At 40.7% G+C, this 18,859-nt stretch overlaps 1 protein-coding gene across 2 annotated transcripts in view; it reads left to right on the forward strand.

Moving 5' to 3' along the window:
* Positions 1–11,735, forward strand: part of CDADC1 (cytidine and dCMP deaminase domain containing 1) — a 49,007-nt gene extending 37,272 nt beyond the window's left edge. The window contains exons 9-10 of one of the 2 annotated variants that reach the window (XM_026493251.4): positions 3,692–3,752; positions 5,678–11,735. In XM_026493251.4, the coding sequence (XP_026349036.1) occupies positions 3,692–3,752; positions 5,678–5,751 (135 nt within the window). In that variant the 3' untranslated portion in view covers positions 5,752–11,735. The remainder of the gene's footprint in view (positions 1–3,691; positions 3,753–5,677) is intronic. The other variant, XM_026493252.4, reaches the window with a different exon arrangement.
* The last annotated feature ends 7,124 nt before the right edge of the window (positions 11,736–18,859 follow it).

An 18,859-nucleotide genomic window follows, 5' to 3' on the forward strand; every position in this document is an offset into this window, starting at 1 on the left:
GATACACATTTTTTTCAAGTATACTTTCTATTATATTGTTAGGTACCTTGCTGAATATTTTATATTAGTGATTCCCACACTTTTTTAAAGAGTTCCAATAAACTATTATCACTGAGTTTATTTTTATGTGCAAGCACTCACCTAATTACAAATGTTCAGCTTAAAATCTCTGTGTTAATGAATTCTAGAGTTGCATATTCTTGACCTTACAGATCTTGAATTAATGGTCCCTTTGGTGCCATCTGGTGGCTAACACAACAACAAAAAAATCCCTGACCCACCTCTTCCCTCGCCCTTCTGGTTTGGGTGGTAAATAGAGGTGAAAATAGTTTAGGATTACCCAAAAGACAGGAACACATACACACACACACACACGTGCACACGTGCACTCACGACACATATTTCTCATGGGAAAAATCAGAAAAAGAAGGGATTTAATATTTGATATTTCAAAAAAAACTGAGATAGTTCATGGAAAACTTAGAACTTTAACTATTTCACTATGTAGGTTTTTAAAAAACTTCTTTTTAGAAAAAAACCTCAAACCTACAGAAAAGTTACAAAGATGCTACAAAGAACTTTTTTCCCCCAGAAACCTTTGAGAGTAGCTTGTTGACATGATAACGAGATCACTCTCAAATAGTTTATTATGTATTTCCTCAAGCAGTAGCTTTTCCTACAAAACCATAATACAGCCACAAAATTCAAGAGATTATCATTGATACATTACTGCCATTTAATCCATAGGTGCCAGTCAAAGTTCACCAGTTGTCCCAGTGTTCTACAGAGAAAAAGGATCCTGCCCAGAATCATATGCTGCTTTTTAATAATAACTCTGGCATTTAATGTAACACTTATATACAAGAATTTGCAGTGGGTATAAAAGGCATATAATATAACGTTTATAAATTTCAAGTTTACAGGGGTGCCTGGGTGGCTCAGTTGGTTAAGCGACCGACTCTTGATTTTGGCTCAGGTCATGATCTCAGGGTCATGAGATTGAGCCCCATTATGGGGTCTGCCCTCAGCCGGGAATCTGCGATTCTCTCCCTGTGTCCCTCCCCACCTGTTCTCTCTCTCTCTCCAAAATAAATAAATTAATTAAAAAAAAAATTCCGGTTTACATTCCTGGTTTGAGTCCAGAGTGGCTGGAACATATCAGGCACCAAAAAGATATTTTTTAAACTCTCTCTGTATACGTATACATACACTTATATATTTACATTTATAACTTACGTTTAAAAGTTTAAAACCATAAAGCGTATTGTCTAGTTTCTGTGTGTGTGAAGTATCATAAATATTCACCCTTTCTATTTTTGTCATTTATTTTTGGTTTTTTATTTCCAGTTTTACTTAAAGTTTATCATGATTTTTAAAAGAAAAAGAGGGCCCTGAAAGAAAGGAGAGCGGAGAGAGGTGCCTCTTTTGTAAAAGTGAACGAAGCTTACACCCAGCTAGTCAAAGGGAAACCTCCAGTTCTGTATGTTTGTTTTCTGTGTCTTCATTCTTCCTGAGGAGTGGGAAAAAATAGGTTTTTCACTTTCTGTCCGTAAAGATTGAATGATCTTGCTCTTCAGGACTGTGACCGACAGATTAAGTGAATTCTGAGCTTTGTTGCTTACTGGTGGAGTTGAGTAGCTTTGCCACTGTAAAGAGCATGAAGAGATCAGAAGAAGGGGAGATACGGTGACAGAAACAGAGGGAGTAAGTCCCCTGAGCAGAGTTGGGCCAAGACCTGTCCAAAGTATAGGAGTGTCCAAAAAGTGGTATATTTTTTAAAGATTTTATTTATTTACTTGACAGAGTACAAGCAGAGGGAGCAGCAGGCAGAGGGCGAGGGAGAAGCAGGCTCTCACTGAGCAAGGAGCCCGATGCGGGGCTCGATCCCAGGACCCTGGGATCATGACCTGAACCGAAGGTAGACATTTAACTGACTGAGCCACCCAGGCACCCCCCCAAAAATGATATTTTTAAGATTAAAGCAAATTGAAATTAATTTTGTTTGAAAAAGTTTTACTTTTCTCTTTGAGGTGTTACCATATACCTTGAGATAATCAGTTCTGTTCTGTGGGATTGTTGCAGACTAGGTCAGGGCTAAGCAACAGTATTTTCAAGAACAGATTTTACCAGTGTAGGCCCATGTCCATTTATTCAGAAATTTTTTCTATTTAATACATGTAGATTTTTCTCTATTAGGTCATACTACTTTTTTTTATTTTAAAAGTAATATATGCTCATTGTAGAGGACTGGGAACATAAAAAAGAACAGATACTCTCTGACAACTCATAGACACTGCTGTTAACATGTTGCTATATTTTCTGTGTCATTAATAATTCTTCAAAAATAATGTTTAATGATTCAACAGTATTCCATTTTATAAATATGACTTATTTTTATTCCCCTGTTGTGAGGCACCTAAATAGCTTCTAAGTTTCTCACAGTTAGAAACAGTCTTTTTATGATTATCCTTAAATATACATTCAGGGTAATTAGTTTTTACCTTGCCCAAATTAATAAATTTTAGTGGTTTGACATGTTTTGAAACATGCCTTTTTTTTTAAGTTCATATACAGTTTCCCACCCCTTATAAATCCTTTATTTCCTGGTGCTAGCCCTAACCATCCCATTTCTATAGGCGACCAACCAGTCCTAGATGTCCTCCCTTTCCCAAGACTTTTTTACACATGCCAAAATGTTTGTCTGGTATCTTATTCCCTCCAAGGATCATGATATTAGCTAGCTGATCTGTTGACCTCACTGGTGCTTATGGAAGAGGCTCTGGGTACTGCACACTGAATTGTGCCTCTCTAGAGATAGTGCCCTGATGAGGCCTTTTTGGTCAAGTCGTTAGAGATTCTGACGATGGGGACTTCTAGCCAAGTGAGAAAGGAAGAGCTGTGCCATGAGGTACTGAGTACACTCAGTTTTTCTTCTCAGCTGTTCCAGGCTTCTTGGTACTATCTGAGAACCCGCAGGCTTCCTTGTTTCCTTCTGAATAGTTGCAATGGAAAACTGAAGTCAGAGGAGATGTGATATGATCTCTGGAGTGATAGAACTGTATTAAAAGGCAAGATAATCTTGGTCACATTTTCATTCTTTAATATCTAGGCCTTCTGTAGCTATTATAAGATGCTGTAGGACCTGGAGATGGGATGTGGAATGGCGGAAATTCTATAGTGTTGAGCACGGGCAGACTCAGGTTTTCATTCTCTTGCTGCCCTCAGTGTGTAACCCTGGGCAAGTCATTACGCTTTGCTGGTCTTCCACTTCCTTACTTCTAAAATGAAGGTAAAGGATTTTAAAGTTCCTTCCTTATCTAAGAATATTGATTCTGATCCCAGAAGTCATCATTCAGGGTTGATATGAACACGCTAACTCTCTTTCCTTATATTTAAAAAAAATTTTTTTTTTTAGATTTTATTTATTTATGTGACAGAGACAGCCAGCGAGAGAGGGAACACAAGCAGGGGGAATGGGAGAGGAAGAAGCAGGCTCCCAGCGGAGGAGCCTGATGTGGGGCTCGAACCCAGAACGCCGGGATCACTCCCTGAGCTGAAGGCAGACGCTTAACGACTGCGCTACCCAAGCGCCCCTTAAAAAAATGTTTTGATATTTGGCAGCAGGGTGCGGAGATGCTAGTTACTCAGTTGTTCTTAAGCACACATATAAAAGGTTTGTGCCATTTTGCAGTGGCAGCTGAATCCATCAGGAACTTGCGCTGGTGAACAAAATGAGCCTGAAAGCAAAGAGAGTAAGTATTTAAAAGTCTCTCATTAAGCTTCACTTTGTCGTTGAGAAGAAAGGGTACATGGCGAGTTTTGATACTCAGGTGTTGGGAACTGTTGTCGTTGTAGATAGAGCACGTTCCTTCTTCAAAGGCTGCGTTTTCGCCATTCAGTTTGTTCACAAACATTGTGTATCTACCATATGCCAGGTTCAATGGAAAGTGCTGGTTTGTAGTCAGTCTTACAGAATCTGCAGTTTAATGCAAATAATCATGTACAAATTGAATATATAAATTACATGTCATTCTATGAGACACTAAACAACCATGCTCTTCTATACCAAACTAAAGCTTGTTGGACAGTTGGAAAGGGAAAATGTGTCTAATATACAGGGGGCTGGAGGGCCAAATTAGAGGACGTATACATTTTTATTTGAGTAAAAGCACGTTTGTAGAGATTGGTCAGAGAATGGAAATCCTCTGGTTATTTGAATAATCTAACTAAAGTCATCACAGCTATCATAAAATTACTAGTCTTCACAGTTTTATTATTTGCATATTAACAGATATTTTTAATGTAATGTCATCTTGGGAGATCTTGCAATCCCTTGGGTAAATAATTTTGAACATTAGTTATTGCTACACAGTATTATCTTTAGAGATATATTTATTTATTTGACAGAGAGCATGGTGGTGGGGAGAGGAAGGAGGAAGGACTAGAGGGAGAGGGAGAGAGAGTCTTAAACAAACTCCGTGCTGAGTGCAGAGCCCTGCGTGGGGCTCAGTCTCATGACCCTGTAATCATGACCCAAGCAGAAACCCGTGGCTCAACTGACTTCCCCATCCAGGCACCCCCACAGTATTATAGTTAAATACAAGCTATGTTATCTATCTGCTTGGATTCTAGATAAATGGAAGTTTAGTATAATAAGTAAAAAGTTTTTGATAATAACAATGATTTGATTTCCCTGAAAAATCAGGAAATGAAGAGGTCTTTACGAAAATAATTTCTATTCTATAGTTTCTATTGTAAATACCTTGATTTTTTTGTGTTCTGAATTTAGCTTTATTTATTCAAGTAGTATATTTTTTATTTGCAGTCTGGAAAAAAATACCTATCCACTCCATCTTTTGAAAAAAAATAATCAGAGAAAAAAGGTGAAAAAATAGAACGAAAAATATATATGGATCTGTTTAAAGAATGTGTTTTCAGTAACAGTGTTTGAGGGGGTCAATTAATAATTCCCTGCTCTTCGGGAAAGGACACAATGAGCACTAACCATACAGAGATGGATTAATTTATCTATGTTAAAATTAAGAACATCTGGTCATCAAAAGATATCATTGAAAGAGTACAAAGGCGAGCCATAGAATAGGAGCTATTCGCCACTTACAATCAATAAAGGACGTGTATCCAGGACTTAGTGTTCCTAGATCACTAAGGAAAGGAAGACATGCTGCCCTTAGCAGTCCCGAGATTGGAAGGAGAGGTTGTGATAGGGAGGGGGCAAGAGGAAGGCTTCTGCTTTGCTGGCCGTGTTTTTTTCATTATTGACCTGGGTGATGGTCAAATGTAGGTTTGCTTTGTGACTGTTTGCTGAACTGCAAGGTCATGTTTTGTATGTATTTTTGAACAAATGTTTTAAATCAACAAAAAATCGTCCTATCTCTTTCTCAATTTTGTAACAGCTTTTTTTGCGATAGAATTCATGTATCATTAATTTGCCCTTTTAAAGTAGAGATTTCAGAGTTGAGTGAATCCACTGAACAGGGCAGACACTGTACTGCCTGAGTGTTATCTAGTACCTGTCCTTCGACAGTTGAGAATTTGAGGCTAAAATAAAATGAGTGTTCCTTTTTAACTTCAGCACTGTTTTGTCCTTACAACCGCTCTGACTGTAATAGCCGTGTGTTTGAAGTTTTCCTGACGTGAAGTTATGCTTGAACACTAGATGGTGTGTTGAGACCCTTACCTCCGGGCGAAGAACAACACCAGAACAAGAAGCTGTGTCTTGGAAACCACTAAGAAGTCCTGTCTGAACTGGAGCGAGGCCTGGAGAATTTGTATTGCACTTTTAAAATTCAGCCTTGTTAACTCAGAAAATACGGGTGGATTTTGTGAATAACTGAGACAAATTTTAAGGACGCTAATTTATTATTACCATATGGATGATGTTAATGAGAATATTTTTATTTTAGATTTGTGTGTTTTCCAGAATATGGTGGTATGTTCTTTTATTACATTAAATGAGGTAGCAATGATTTAATGAGACAAATTTAATCACCTGTAGAGGTTAATTTCTTTTTGTCTTAGCTTTATATTAGCCAGTTTTTTGTTTTTGGGGGTTTTTTTTGTAAGGGGCTGGTTCATTACAGGTCACATTTCCGTAGAGAATTATACACCTTTTAAGAAATATGAATTCCGGGGCGCCCGGGTGGCGCAGGCGTTAAGCGTCTGCCTTCGGCTCAGGGCGTGATCCCAGGTTCCTGGGATCGAGCCCCACATCAGGCTCCTCCGCTACGAGCCTGCTTCTTCCTCTCCCACTCCCCCTGCCTGTGTTCCCTCTCTCGCTGGCTGTCTCTATCTCTGTCGAATAAATAAATAAAATCTTTAAAAAAAAAAAAAAGAAAGAAATATGAATTCCTTCAGATTGTGAAGGTGATAATTAGTAAACTGCTCCAGGGAAATAAATGATGACCTGGCCATTTTTCAGTCAGTGGATGGCTCACCAAAAGCTCACATTTATACCTAAAGCTTTTTAGTAATCAGCAGTTAATTAGGATTGAATCATAAAAAATGAAGGTGGTATACCTGATCCCCATTATAAAAGTATATTCCTAACAACATTATTAATTTTTTAAAAAATTTTTCACTACGTAGAAATAACAATGATTTGCTGGACTAGGGTGTTAAGTCACTGATTTGGGGTAGCAGTGGAAAGGGAATATTGTTCTGAGGCAGTATAGCCGTTTGATATCACTGACCCTTGAAATCACTGGCAACACCGAATTTGCTTATAATGTTAACGGGGAAGAAATATTTTAGCCTGGAATATTGAAACTGCCCTTTGTCAAATTCCATTCTTAAATGCTGCCCATTTTTCCCTTCATACAGTTAACAGAGTGTCTCATGGCTTTCAACAGAAGATCTTTTAAAAATATTCATAAACCATGGGGCGCCTGGGTGGCACAGCGGTTAAGCGTCTGCCTTCGGCTCAGGGCGTGATCCCGGCGTTATGGGATCGAGCCCCACATCAGGCTTCTCCACTATGAGCCTGCTTCTTCCTCTCCCACTCCCCCTGCTTGTGTTCCCTCTCTCGCTGGCTATCTCTATCTCTGTCAAATAAATAAATTAATTAATTTAAAAAAATTCATAAACCTTAAGAATACTGAAAATCTCAAGTAAACATTATGATCAGTTCCTTTACATTCCAAATTGCTATTTGTGAGACCTCTCATTTTTATTTCCTAAGAAACTTTTAGAAAATTAGTCCAAAGATGAAGGAACGTGTTTTGCACTTTCCTAGAGTTAGGGAGGGAATGCATAGCCTGTGGCCCACACGCCTGGATGGGACATCCTGCAGGGCACGTGTCTTGGCTGTGTAGAGATAATCACATTTGCTTCTGCTGTTGTTCCCAACCCTTCCACAGCACCACATGGCCTCACAAGGCCTCCCGCCCATTTCTCAGAATCGTACACAGGGCAATCCAAACGTTGGCCGACGTCCCTATTTGTATAGCAGCCTGCTTGGGTCCACTGGGAGTTCAAAGTCCTCATACCAGGCGGTCACAGCCATAAATATTGAGAGGGGAGGAAAGATACCTGAGAGATAACTAAGGCTAATTTGAAAACGAGTAGTTAAGGTATTCTAAAATATTTATCAATATGGAAATGCTGAGATTTGCTTACGTCCTCCCAGTTGCTCCAATATATAATTTATACAAGCTTAAATTCACGTTAGAATTGTTGTTTCTTACCACTATGTCATCCACATCAAATATTTTATAAATCAGTCAGCAAATATTTCTTAAGACCCAAAAGCCTGGTATTATCAGGTTTATTTATGGACGTTGAGGGGGATATCAGAAGGGAGAAACATAAAATGGAGAAAACTAGGACTAGGAAGTGGGAAAATTGATATTTCCAAGCACTATGAAAATGTTCGTGATAATGCCATATTTCCTTCTTTCGAGCTGGTCAGTCTTCAACATTTATTGAGAATTTCCTATGTAGTACCAGAGGAAGGCTCTATGAGGGCTTTATATATATATGAATATATACACACACATATTTATATACATATATTTATATATACATATACATATAAATTATACATATATAAATTTTATATATATATAAAAATACAAATTTTTTAAGCTGATGAATCCAGTGCCTGTGATAGTGCCTGGCACTTAATAGGCATTCAATAAGTATTTGTTGATTGATGGAATGACTACTGGACACTGGCTAGACCCTGGAGGTGAGATGTGTAAGAAATGCTCCCTCATCTCAAGAAGCTCACAGTTTGGCGGAAGACAGAAGCATGTAACCGAGCAATAGAGACTGATTCTCAGAGTGGGGTCCCTGGACCAGCAACATTAGGATTACCTGGGGACTTGTTAGAGATGCAAATTCTTAGGATCCCCCTGAGACCTATTGAATCAGAAACTGGGCGTGGGACCCAGCAATCTGTGTTGTCACAGCTCTCCAGGTGCTTCTGATGACCTTGGAGGTTGAGAACCACCCTGTGAATGCAACTATAGGAAGCTTCTAATATATGTAATTAAAACTACTAGAACTAAGAAGAACAACAACTCTGTGTTACAGGGAAACCAGGATGTGTTTTTAGCTAAGAAAAGGTATGAGGTAGGGAGATGTATTTTAGTTAAGGGAAAAGAAAGTAAATTTTGTCCTAAAGTAAAACTGGTTATTTCAGAATGGTCACTACCTAATGGAAAAAAGAAAACTAAAGGACAAACTAAGGACATAGAGGTTTGGGAAAAGAAAAAGAGAAAGAGAGGAAGGAAGGAAGGAGAGAGAAAAGTTTACCTTTTGTAGTCACGTTGGCTAAAAATTGAATTGTTATAACGGTTTTTAAAAATAATAAACTTGGTTTTCGTTTTAATAGCTTGCTACTGTAATTTTCTTTCATTTGCTAAAAGGACAAAGTTTTCTTGGGCTATTAGTCTGCTCTTGATAAGATATTATGAATGGTCTTGTTTACCTTTTCAGTAATCTGCCTGGGAAGCAAAGATATTATGTTTTATTTAAGTAATTTCCTGTGCTTCATGTTGTCTTTATCAGATCTTTGATGATTTAACTGAGTCTTAACATTAAGAGCTGAATTTTACTTAAAACTATATAACCTTTTGTATTTGCCTTTAAAATCTTTTGTCACTTGGTGAAATAGATAATTAAATATTATTTCAAATTATCTGTGATCCTATTTAGTCAAGTGTCCCAATCTTTTGATACTTTTGACATACTTTTCAAAATCAATTTCTAAATAAAGTTCTTTGACCAGGAAAATAAGTTGGAATTTTCCAGAGGGTCCCTAGAACGTCTGAAAAGATTTATTTTCTTTCTTTATAAAAGAGATGCTAAATGAATTGGTTTATGTGATATGCTAAATTACTTGGGAAGGTTGTCAAATAAGAAATATCAAGATTTCTTTATGTTGCATTTGTGTAGTATCTATCTGTTTTAAGTGTTCCAGAAATTATATGAAATTCCTAGAAATCAGATTCCAGGATAACGTTCTCACTGTAATCCTAGTTATTATCTTAAAATGGTGTATATCCCAGGTATAATCAGATCTTATCAATTGCATTGTAATGAACTATCAGATCTTTATAGCCATTTTTAAGTCTTTATCATCTACAGACAGTTATTGTTTCACTTGGATGCTTTTGTAGAAGTTTTCCTGCAAAAGTGCTTCATTTTCAAGGAAATTCATGAATGGACTCTAACAAGTATTGTAGAATACAGGCTTCTGATAACTAAGAGAATCCAACTGAACTGGGTAAGAATTTCCAGAACTAACAGAAAAACTGGAATCAAACAGAACAAATATTAATTACGTGGGACTGAATGAACACGGGACTGAATGAACTGAGGAAGATGATCGTAATTTTTTATGATTTTTTTTGTTTGGACATGCTTTTTTTTTTTTTTTAATGTTTGGTTTTTCCAGATGTACAGAAAACTTTTTTCTCTTAAGTTACCTATGATTTATAGCAATTTGTTTAATTGCTCCTTTATAAGCAGAATTGAAACAATTACTTTTTCTCCCTACTTCATGCCTCCAAAATTTAAAAACTGTTAGTGAGTATTCTTATTTTTATGGAAATACAGTTATTTGCTTAAGTTCAGTATGAATCTGTTCTTATAATGAGCCGGAGTGGAAACATTGGTTACGTTACTGAAGCTTTGACTGGAATGTCATATTTGAGAGAGATACGTAGACTCAGATGTGACCAGACAACTTGAAGAAACGAAGGTTGACTTTATGGAGCCAATAAACAATAAAGCGCCTTGGAAAAGGAGGTCTAGTACCTCGCTGACAGGGTTCCTAGCAGCCTTACTAGGTGAGTGCGGAAGGTCACTTCCTGGCAGGCTCAGGAACCTCAGGATATTTTGGGGACCTTGAGAAGAGAGGAATTCACCCTGATTTATAGGTATTGCAGGTGAAGTCTGATGGAAAGTCCTTGGCTAGGCTTCCTACCCTTGAGAGGCTTTTAGGAGTTCCATCTGAGATTCCTTATGAAAAATTCCGGCAAAACAGATTTAGAACAGCCTGTCTCATCAATTGTTATTCTTGCTACACTTACGTAAATGGCACAAATGTATTGAAACTAGATTTAATTTGCAAACAAATTAGTCTTACTGTGATTATCTTTGAGAGACAGAAAAATTACGTTTCAGTAATACACTGTATAAATATCAGATTCCAGTGCTGTTAATTAGCTTTGAGGTTTTGTTTTCCACCTGTAAGTTGGAAAGATCCACTGGATCCTGAATTCTCGTTTCCTCTGATATTTGGCTATAGCTGCCCAAACTAATCTTTCCAATTTTCTCCCACTTTTGACTCGGAATCATGAAGAACAAAAACTGCCCTTTTCCGCGAAGCCTGGCAAACTGACTGTGAACAACCTGATACAAACTTCAGAGAAATGGCCACAATGACTCATGTTTAGACAGTCTTCGTGCCTGCCGCTGTGTGTGCCACTCAGAAGGTTTACCTGAATACCTGCGGATATTATCAGAGACGTTCAAACCACAAAAGATGCTTTGACCCTGACTTCTAGAAATTTTCTTGACTGGCTGCCCCTGGGCTCAGAAGCTGGTTTGTAATTTGTTCTATCATTAACCTTTGTTTTTCTTTTGTTTCCATAGAAATGCCTTATTAAACACCTAATTTCTCACACAATATAGGCCTAATGTGGGGAGCCCAGTTACATCCCCACCTCGTAAAACGAGACATAACTGTTTAACTGAACTGAGCTATGTTCAAGACTTAGAGATGAATTCAATGAAATAGTAGAATAATCTACCAACTCAGCTTCTGGATTTTGAAGCTTCTCACAGTTTCAAAGGTGGGTCCGTGGAGTGGGGGAGGAATTTGCCACCCCAGAATATGCCGCTTTGGCCTATGGATTATGTTGAATTAAAATTAAGAAATAGCCATTACAAGAAGGACACTCCTTTGTCTCCCCCGAAAGCAGGAAATAAATTCCCTGTGTGAAGGGTGCCCTCCCTGCACCTGGAGGGTGAAAGCACCCTCATCACCCGAGAGAGGGGATTCAGGACTGAGAAGCCTGTGTAAACCACTTTGTTACTTCCTCATTAATTTGCTACCCCAAGCCCAAACCCCTTTGTCAATTCATCACGAATCCTTGTTTCTTTGTTTTTTGAAAGGTATAAAAGCTGCCTGCTTGGTCACTTCTTTGAGTCTCATATTTCTGTGCGCTCCTGTTTGTACGGAATTAAATTTGTTTTTGTCGTGTTAATTTGTCTTATGTCAGTTTAATTCTTAGGCCAGCCAGAGAACCCTGAAGGGAAAAAGGGAAAATTTTTCTTTCCTCACACATCTTTCCTACATTGGCTTTCAAGGGCACACCGTGGGTTCCTGAAAGAACATTCATGCTTACTGCCAGCCCAGCACTATTTTAAAGGCCAGGCCTCTCCGGACCATTACCCAGAGAGCTACGATTATGCCTGCTTCCACGAGAGACTTAGAGCCAGTCTGTTTCGTATCCTTCATTACCCTCTGTCAAATTTCTTCATTCTCCGTAGCCTGTGATACTGTTCCTATTGGGCAAAGGTAACTAGCTGCTCTAACCTGGGTGACCCAGTTCTGGTTAGCAGAGAAAGCTTATTGGCGCAGAATCTTTGTGGGTTTTCTAACTTCATTGTAGTTGAGCAGACTGGCCTGCTAGTTACACTGTGGCCGTTGTGCTGACAGAGTGAAAAGAAGTGTCCTAACTTGGATTATGGATGGCCGCCTTCTCCTCCACCCTAAGGAGGGATTCTTGGTTACAGCTCAGGGCACCTTTGTAACTTACCGGCTCTGGAACTTGGGCCTCTGTTATCTCAGGCCAACACGTAGATGTGTGCTACCAGTTACTCATCTCCCGAGCACCTACCTGCCGAACCCTGTGCTAGGCTCTCCACCCCCAATGGAACAGTGTGATTTGCTTTGGACACTTTTTAAAATAGAAGAAATTAAGTTTTCACTGTCAAAAATCAGAACATTGAATTTTGAGAAGTTTAAGGAATCTGTTCCGCAGCAGACTGAATGCATAATCTTTATTTTCCAGAGTCGCCCGTGTCCTTTACCTCTAAGCACAAGTTTAAAGCTATGCGTTATTCAAAATCCTACCTGAGTGATGTACCAGAAAACCCTTTACTGATATTTTAGAACAGTTGTACTAGCTTTGCTAGATTTTTGTCTTTTGTGTTTTGAACACGAGAAAATCAGCATAGATGAAGGTTTCCCAAACCTTGGTGCTGTTGTCATTTTGAGCCAGATGAGTCTTCGCTGTGAGGGCTGTCCCCTGCACTGCAGAACATTTAGCTGCAGCCCTGGTCTCCACCCACTAGGTGTCAGTAGCAACTCCCCATCCGGAAGACAACCAAATGTGTTCCTTAGGGGATAAAGTCACCCCCAGCTGAAAGCCACTGACCTAAGCCATCAAGTAAGTGGGAGTGTGTATTTTACTACACACGCCTTACTGTATCAGATGGAAGGACCATTTCATCTAGTATAACCGTGACACCTGACGCCATTTCTTTGGCCAGGTACCAAAATTTAAAGAGGACAAATCCCACTGCATCATCTTCAAATCTTTTAAAGAACTTGGGTGTAGGGCGGACAAATCAAAAGCAGTTTGCAATCTTACTTCTCCAGTTTTAATTTAGAGGGGAAACTGTTATGACCTATAGCTTCTGCTTGGTTTTGTTTGTTCGTTTTTCAGATGACTGATCCACATGAATCAGCCAGACCATTTTGTAGACAGCCTCAACCTGCAGTAATTTTTTCCACCTGTTGCCAAAAGGTAATGGAAAATCGACAGAGTTACAACTCGATGGGCTAGTCATCAATCAAAAGTTCACTTGTGGGGTGGGGTTTGGCCGTAGATGGATGTCGTACAGAACCAACCTGACTTGCTTTCCTCAGGCTCAGAGAACTGAGTCTATCGTAATTGCCTCCCAGCATAGGAAATTGACATACCTGCTACATGGCCTGAGTTGGCATACACGCTGTGGTTCCTTTTGCAAGGATAGAACACACTGTTCAGCATGATCAAATGTTTTCTTATTGGTTGGCCAAGTAGGCCTTTCCTTTCTTGTATCAGCATTTGTCATGTATCTTACAGTCCTTGAAAAAAAAAATTTAATTCCTTTTTTTTTTTTTAAGTAGGCTCCACACCCAATGTGGGGCTTGAACTCATGACCCTGACATCAAGAGTTTTATGCTGCACCCACTGAGCCAGCCAGGTGCCCCGAGAGTCATTGATATTTTTAGTGCAATTACTGCTGACCATTAAAAATCCAATGGATCTATTTAATACCGTACAGAACTTTTCTATCATTGAGGCTGATTTTGTAAGATATCCTGTCCCCAAGTATAACAAACCCCACTAGTAAGTACCTGTTGAAAATGAGGCCCATTTAAAATGTTAATCTCTGACATTAAAATACGTAGAAGCTGGTCCATACGTGTATTTACTATGTTCAATGAACTGCATCTAAATACACTCAAATTTCAAAGGAACTCAGATCTCATCTGCGTAGCGCACTCTCTCCAAATCTGGAAACAGGAGAGTCTGGGAAGTGAAATGATTTCTTAAATACTAGTTAAGAATGTCTCAAGTTTTGTTTCTAATGTAAGCACACATTTGACATGTTGGTTGATTTCAGAGTAATAAATTCAAGGACTCCCATTATTGTCAACTTAGTCATTTTTTAGTAAAATATACCTATACATTTTAAATGATAAATAGCTCTGTAAGTCTTACTTCAAAACACTGGCCTCTCCCTGTCCTATGTTATCACCCCTCCACAAAGGCAACCAGGCTGAAGTATTTTAGCTGATTCTTTTGCATTTATCTCCATATGTCCCAGTAACATGCCTGTGTTGTCCCTTACTAGTTTTCAGTTTCAGGCATTGTCTTTTGAATTTCCATCATGGAAGACCTTTCTTTCCCCCTCACTCCCCTCTCCACACACTTCCCTCTCTTCCATCTTAGATACTGTTACAGTTTTGCATCAGTACTGGCTGTTATTATGACTATGTAAACGCTAATCCTAGCTCGGCCTGTTGTGCACGGATTCCTTTCCCTTTCCTTACGGAATTTTCCTGAATTTAAAAATTGCCTTTTGGGGCACCTAGGTGGCTCAGTCGGTTAAGCAACTGACTCTTGATTTCAGTTCAGGTCATGATTAGTTTGTACAAATAGCCACCCCATAACATCATTCTACCTCTTTTCCTTGGGGATAAGCCCCAAAGATACTGTGTTAGAACAGCGCATGTTCTTCCGCCCAGGGCTAGTTTTAAGACTTGACGGAGATGAGGAGTACCTGAGAAAGATTTTCTAAAAGGAACCTTTGGGGATAAAGAGTCCAATCTTGTTCGCCATCCCTGTAGCATCTGGAGGTATTTCCGATTTCTCATTTTGGTCCTAGTGTTGAACTCCGATCTGTGCTGGAATGGGTCCACGAGGTGGCTTCAGGCTCCAGAACAGTCCAGCCCCTGGCTGGCCCACCCTGCACACCTCCCAACCATCTACCCTGGGCACCAGACTTGCCCTGAAGCCTGAGCACTTACCTTCGCAACCCCGTTGACAACAACGCACGATACGAAAAGGAAAATATCGGCAAGGGAGTGCTACAGCATTTAAAACAATGTTTCTGAGACATTTGAGTGAAGTTTCCGTATGCAACACATTCTTGGAATTTCAGTGATTTGTGATGATTATGCACCATGGAAAAGTAGTGAAATGTCGTCTGTTTTTACAGTGGTACCGTCAAGCTTGAGTTCCCCATGTGGTGATAGAAATAACTCACAAGACTAGTGAGTATACATACCTACCGATATCTAGCAGTTTTTAATTTTAATTTACCACATAGAGTTATAGCTCTCATTTCTGTAAGCATGACTATAACCCAGCAAGTTGCTGTTCCTGCAAACCTCGCCTGCCTTCCTTTATCTGCCAGACCTTTTCAGTTTTTTCTTTTTTTTTTTTCTTTCTTTCTTTTTTAAAAGATTTTATTTATTCATTTGACAGAGAGAGAGTAAGCACAAGCAGGAGGAGCCGCAGAGGGAGAGGAAGAAGCAGACTCTTCACTGAGAAAGGAGCCTGACGTGGGGCTCGATCCCAGGACCCTGAGATCATGACCTGAGCTGAAGGCAGACACTCAACCGACTGAGCCACCCAGGTGCCCCCCGGATCTTTTCAGTTTGGTCAGCTTTATTTCTGTGCCAACACTTTTCTTTATAAACATAAATTCTATCTTTAGTGACACTAAGATACATGAACACTGCTTCTAATTTTCCTGAATGTTATTTCTAAACCCATATAGCTTTTGGGGGAGGAGAAAGAAATAAGGGGAGTCCATACTGGTACAGAAGCTCCTTGTTGATATAGCACAAAGTAATTTGTTAGGGAAAGCACACGTCTTTCAGAGGGACATGAGCCAGGACTTTTCTGGAATAAGCTTCCCCCTCCCTCCCAGCCACTCTAGATGCTAAGGCAGTTGAGTTTCTGCAAGCTTCTACATTCAAGAAATTGGGGTCCAGGCCAAGTTGAATCAGGAGAAGCTGTGATCACTCCAAATGCTGACACCCACACCTAAAGTAGCTCAGCCTGGGTGGGGGCCACCTGGGTGGCTCAGTCGGTTGGACGGCCGACTTTTGGTTTCACTGGGCTCATGGTCTTGGGTTCCTGGGATGGAGCCCCCCATCGGGCTCCCTGCTTGGCAGGAAGTCTGCTTCAGGATTCTCTCTCTCCCTCTGCCCTTCCCCCCGCTTTCTTGCTCTCTCACTCTCTCCCAAATCAATCTTTAAAAAGATGCTTAGCTTGGGATGTGTGGCCAGGGCACCGGGTGGAGTAAGGAGACTGCAGAGAGCGTGGAATCCCAATTAGTGGAGGCCGTGGGGGTGGTTTGGGCAGTCTGAAGTCCCTTGTACAGTCTGATGTGCCAATCTCCAGAGTTCTAAAAAAAAAGCAAGCAGGAACTAAACCAGAAGGCGCAAAGGTACTGTGGGTGTCTAATGCCGGGAAATCGCAAGAATGTTAAGCTCACAAGCAGTGAGGCTCCCGTGTAGCACGCCACCACCTCTGGCCAACTTGGTTTCATCTGTGATGCTAACCAGTGGTAGTTCTCTGGGCTCTTTAACATCCCAGGGACTTGTCGCCCCACTGACAAGTATTTCTGAGAGCCTACTGTGTGCCTGGTGCTGTGGTGAGCAAACCGAGACACACCTTGCCCTCGTGGAGCTTACACTCTAGTTGGAAGACAGACATAAATACCCATGAAGAGAAAGGAGAGAAAGATCCATTTAGAAGCACTAGTGTCCTGACAAAAACAGGCACATACCCCTCCCGTTCTCTGCTTCTTACAGACTTCTGGTACTGTGCTTAATGAGGGCGCCCTCAGCTGTACTTGGTGGATCCAGAAAGTTGTATTGGTTTAGGGTTTTGGAAAATACCACATGCGTAACCAGGAAATATTTGGGGAAGCATCTAGAAGGACAGAACAATGATATTAAAAATGCAAGTAACTATACTCTCAGATGCAAGTGTTTCTGTTGTCAAGAAATTCTGCCATTCCTGGTTCATTTTGACACTGAAGTGGCCTTATTAAGGGACACCGTTTCTGCTGAAATTACACACTTGAGTGTCATCTGTGGAGAACTCATACGCTTGTGGGGGTATTAGGTGGAAAGAAGTGTTTTCTTTTACAAAACGCAGAAGTTTGCTGTAGACCAGGAGTTTGGGCGACACACAGCTGGGCAGCTGTGCTCCCCGCAGGGCTGGCTGCAGTCACTCGTGGCCTCACACAACCAGTGGGTCAGCTGTGAGCTGGGCAGAGCCGGACACTGGGACAGCGGAGGGTGGAGCAGCTTCATTCAGATTTCCGGCGTCTCGGCTTAGATGGCTGACACGGCGGGGGGCTTGCCAGGCCTCTCTCCACGTGGTCTCTCCAGCAGGGTAGTCGGGCCCTGTTACTTGGTGGCTTAGGGCTCTGAAGGGGAATGCTCCCAGAGGACAAGCCCCGTGTGCTCGTGGTCAGCCAGCCTCCCCTCACGTCAGGCTTGCTAAGGTCTCACTGACCAATGCCGGTCATGTGGCCAGGCCCAGAGTCCCCATGAGAGAGGTCAGCACAGGGCATGAGAACAGAGGCGTGGTTCACTGGGGGCCCTGAGAGTAACGGTCTACCACAGGCACTGAGCGGATCACATAAGTTGATGCCAGCTGAGACTTGAGCCACATGTCCTGGGCTCTGCAGAGTTCTGTCCCCAAGACTACTAATTGGGATGGAAGTTTTTACCTCCCTCAAGCTTTTACAGCAATGATAACAGAACGAAGTGCCTTAAAATTGAAGCTTTTTTTTTTTGTCAGGGAAGAGAACTTTATTTAAAGATCTATTTTTTTAAGAGAGAGAGAGAGCATGGGGGGAGGGGCAGAGGGAGAGAGAGAGAGTATCTCAAACAGACTCCTAAGAAGACAATCAAATCTAAAATCCAAATTTTTGGTAAATCTGAGAGAAGTTTCTGGATAACACTCGTGCTTTGCTGCACACATGTATGTTTCTGAAAACTTGTTTAAAAAGTGATCTCAAACATGTTGGCGAAAGCCACCATTCATGCTACTATAATGATGCCCACAGTATGCCCTCATTGAGGGATATATTTTAAGATGAATACAGGGCAGGAAAGCTCCACCTTTCTTGGCTAAGGTTGCTACCAAAGTGACAGACAAACCTCAGTTCTTTCTGCCTACTTGATCCCCGGGGATTGGCCAGAATCAGACGCCTTCGGGACCTCTGCAGTCTCTTTGCTCTGGGAACTCCTCTTATGAAGTCTTCGTGAGTGGCCCGGTGGTGGTTTGACACCTGTAGGATGGGTAAGACGCTCCTCCAGCCATCCTCTGGCCAACCGCCCCTGCCTTTCGGTGACACGGGCTCTGAATAAGCTGAGGGGAGAGGAGGGTGACAGAGAACCCAGGGTCAGACCTTTCTTTAAAAATGCCTCAGTGAGAGAAACACCATCAACAGCAGAAGCAAATATTTACTGAATCTAGTGCTTTGATCCAAGCCCCCAAATTGAGAAAATGTGAATGTGGAAGAAAAAAAGAAGGAGGTTCTAGTTCAAACTGCCTAGACTTTTTTTTTTTTTTTTTAAAGAAAGCAGACATCTCCAAAGAGACTTTTATGTTCTAGGTGACAAGCAAAATGATAGTAAATTAAATGTGTACTGTTTATTTCAGTTGGCACATTAACTTCAAGTTCATGTGCAGGCAGAGTCGTTGGCTCTCTTTACATGCTAGAATAATCAACAAGTTATGTACCTGACAATCTTTTCATAGCCCTTTACACAATCAGGTGTACTGAAGGCTGTTTCAGAAAA

The sequence above is a fragment of the Ursus arctos genome, unplaced genomic scaffold, assembly GCF_023065955.2.
Source record: "Ursus arctos isolate Adak ecotype North America unplaced genomic scaffold, UrsArc2.0 scaffold_10, whole genome shotgun sequence".
Lineage (NCBI taxonomy): Eukaryota > Metazoa > Chordata > Mammalia > Carnivora > Ursidae > Ursus > Ursus arctos.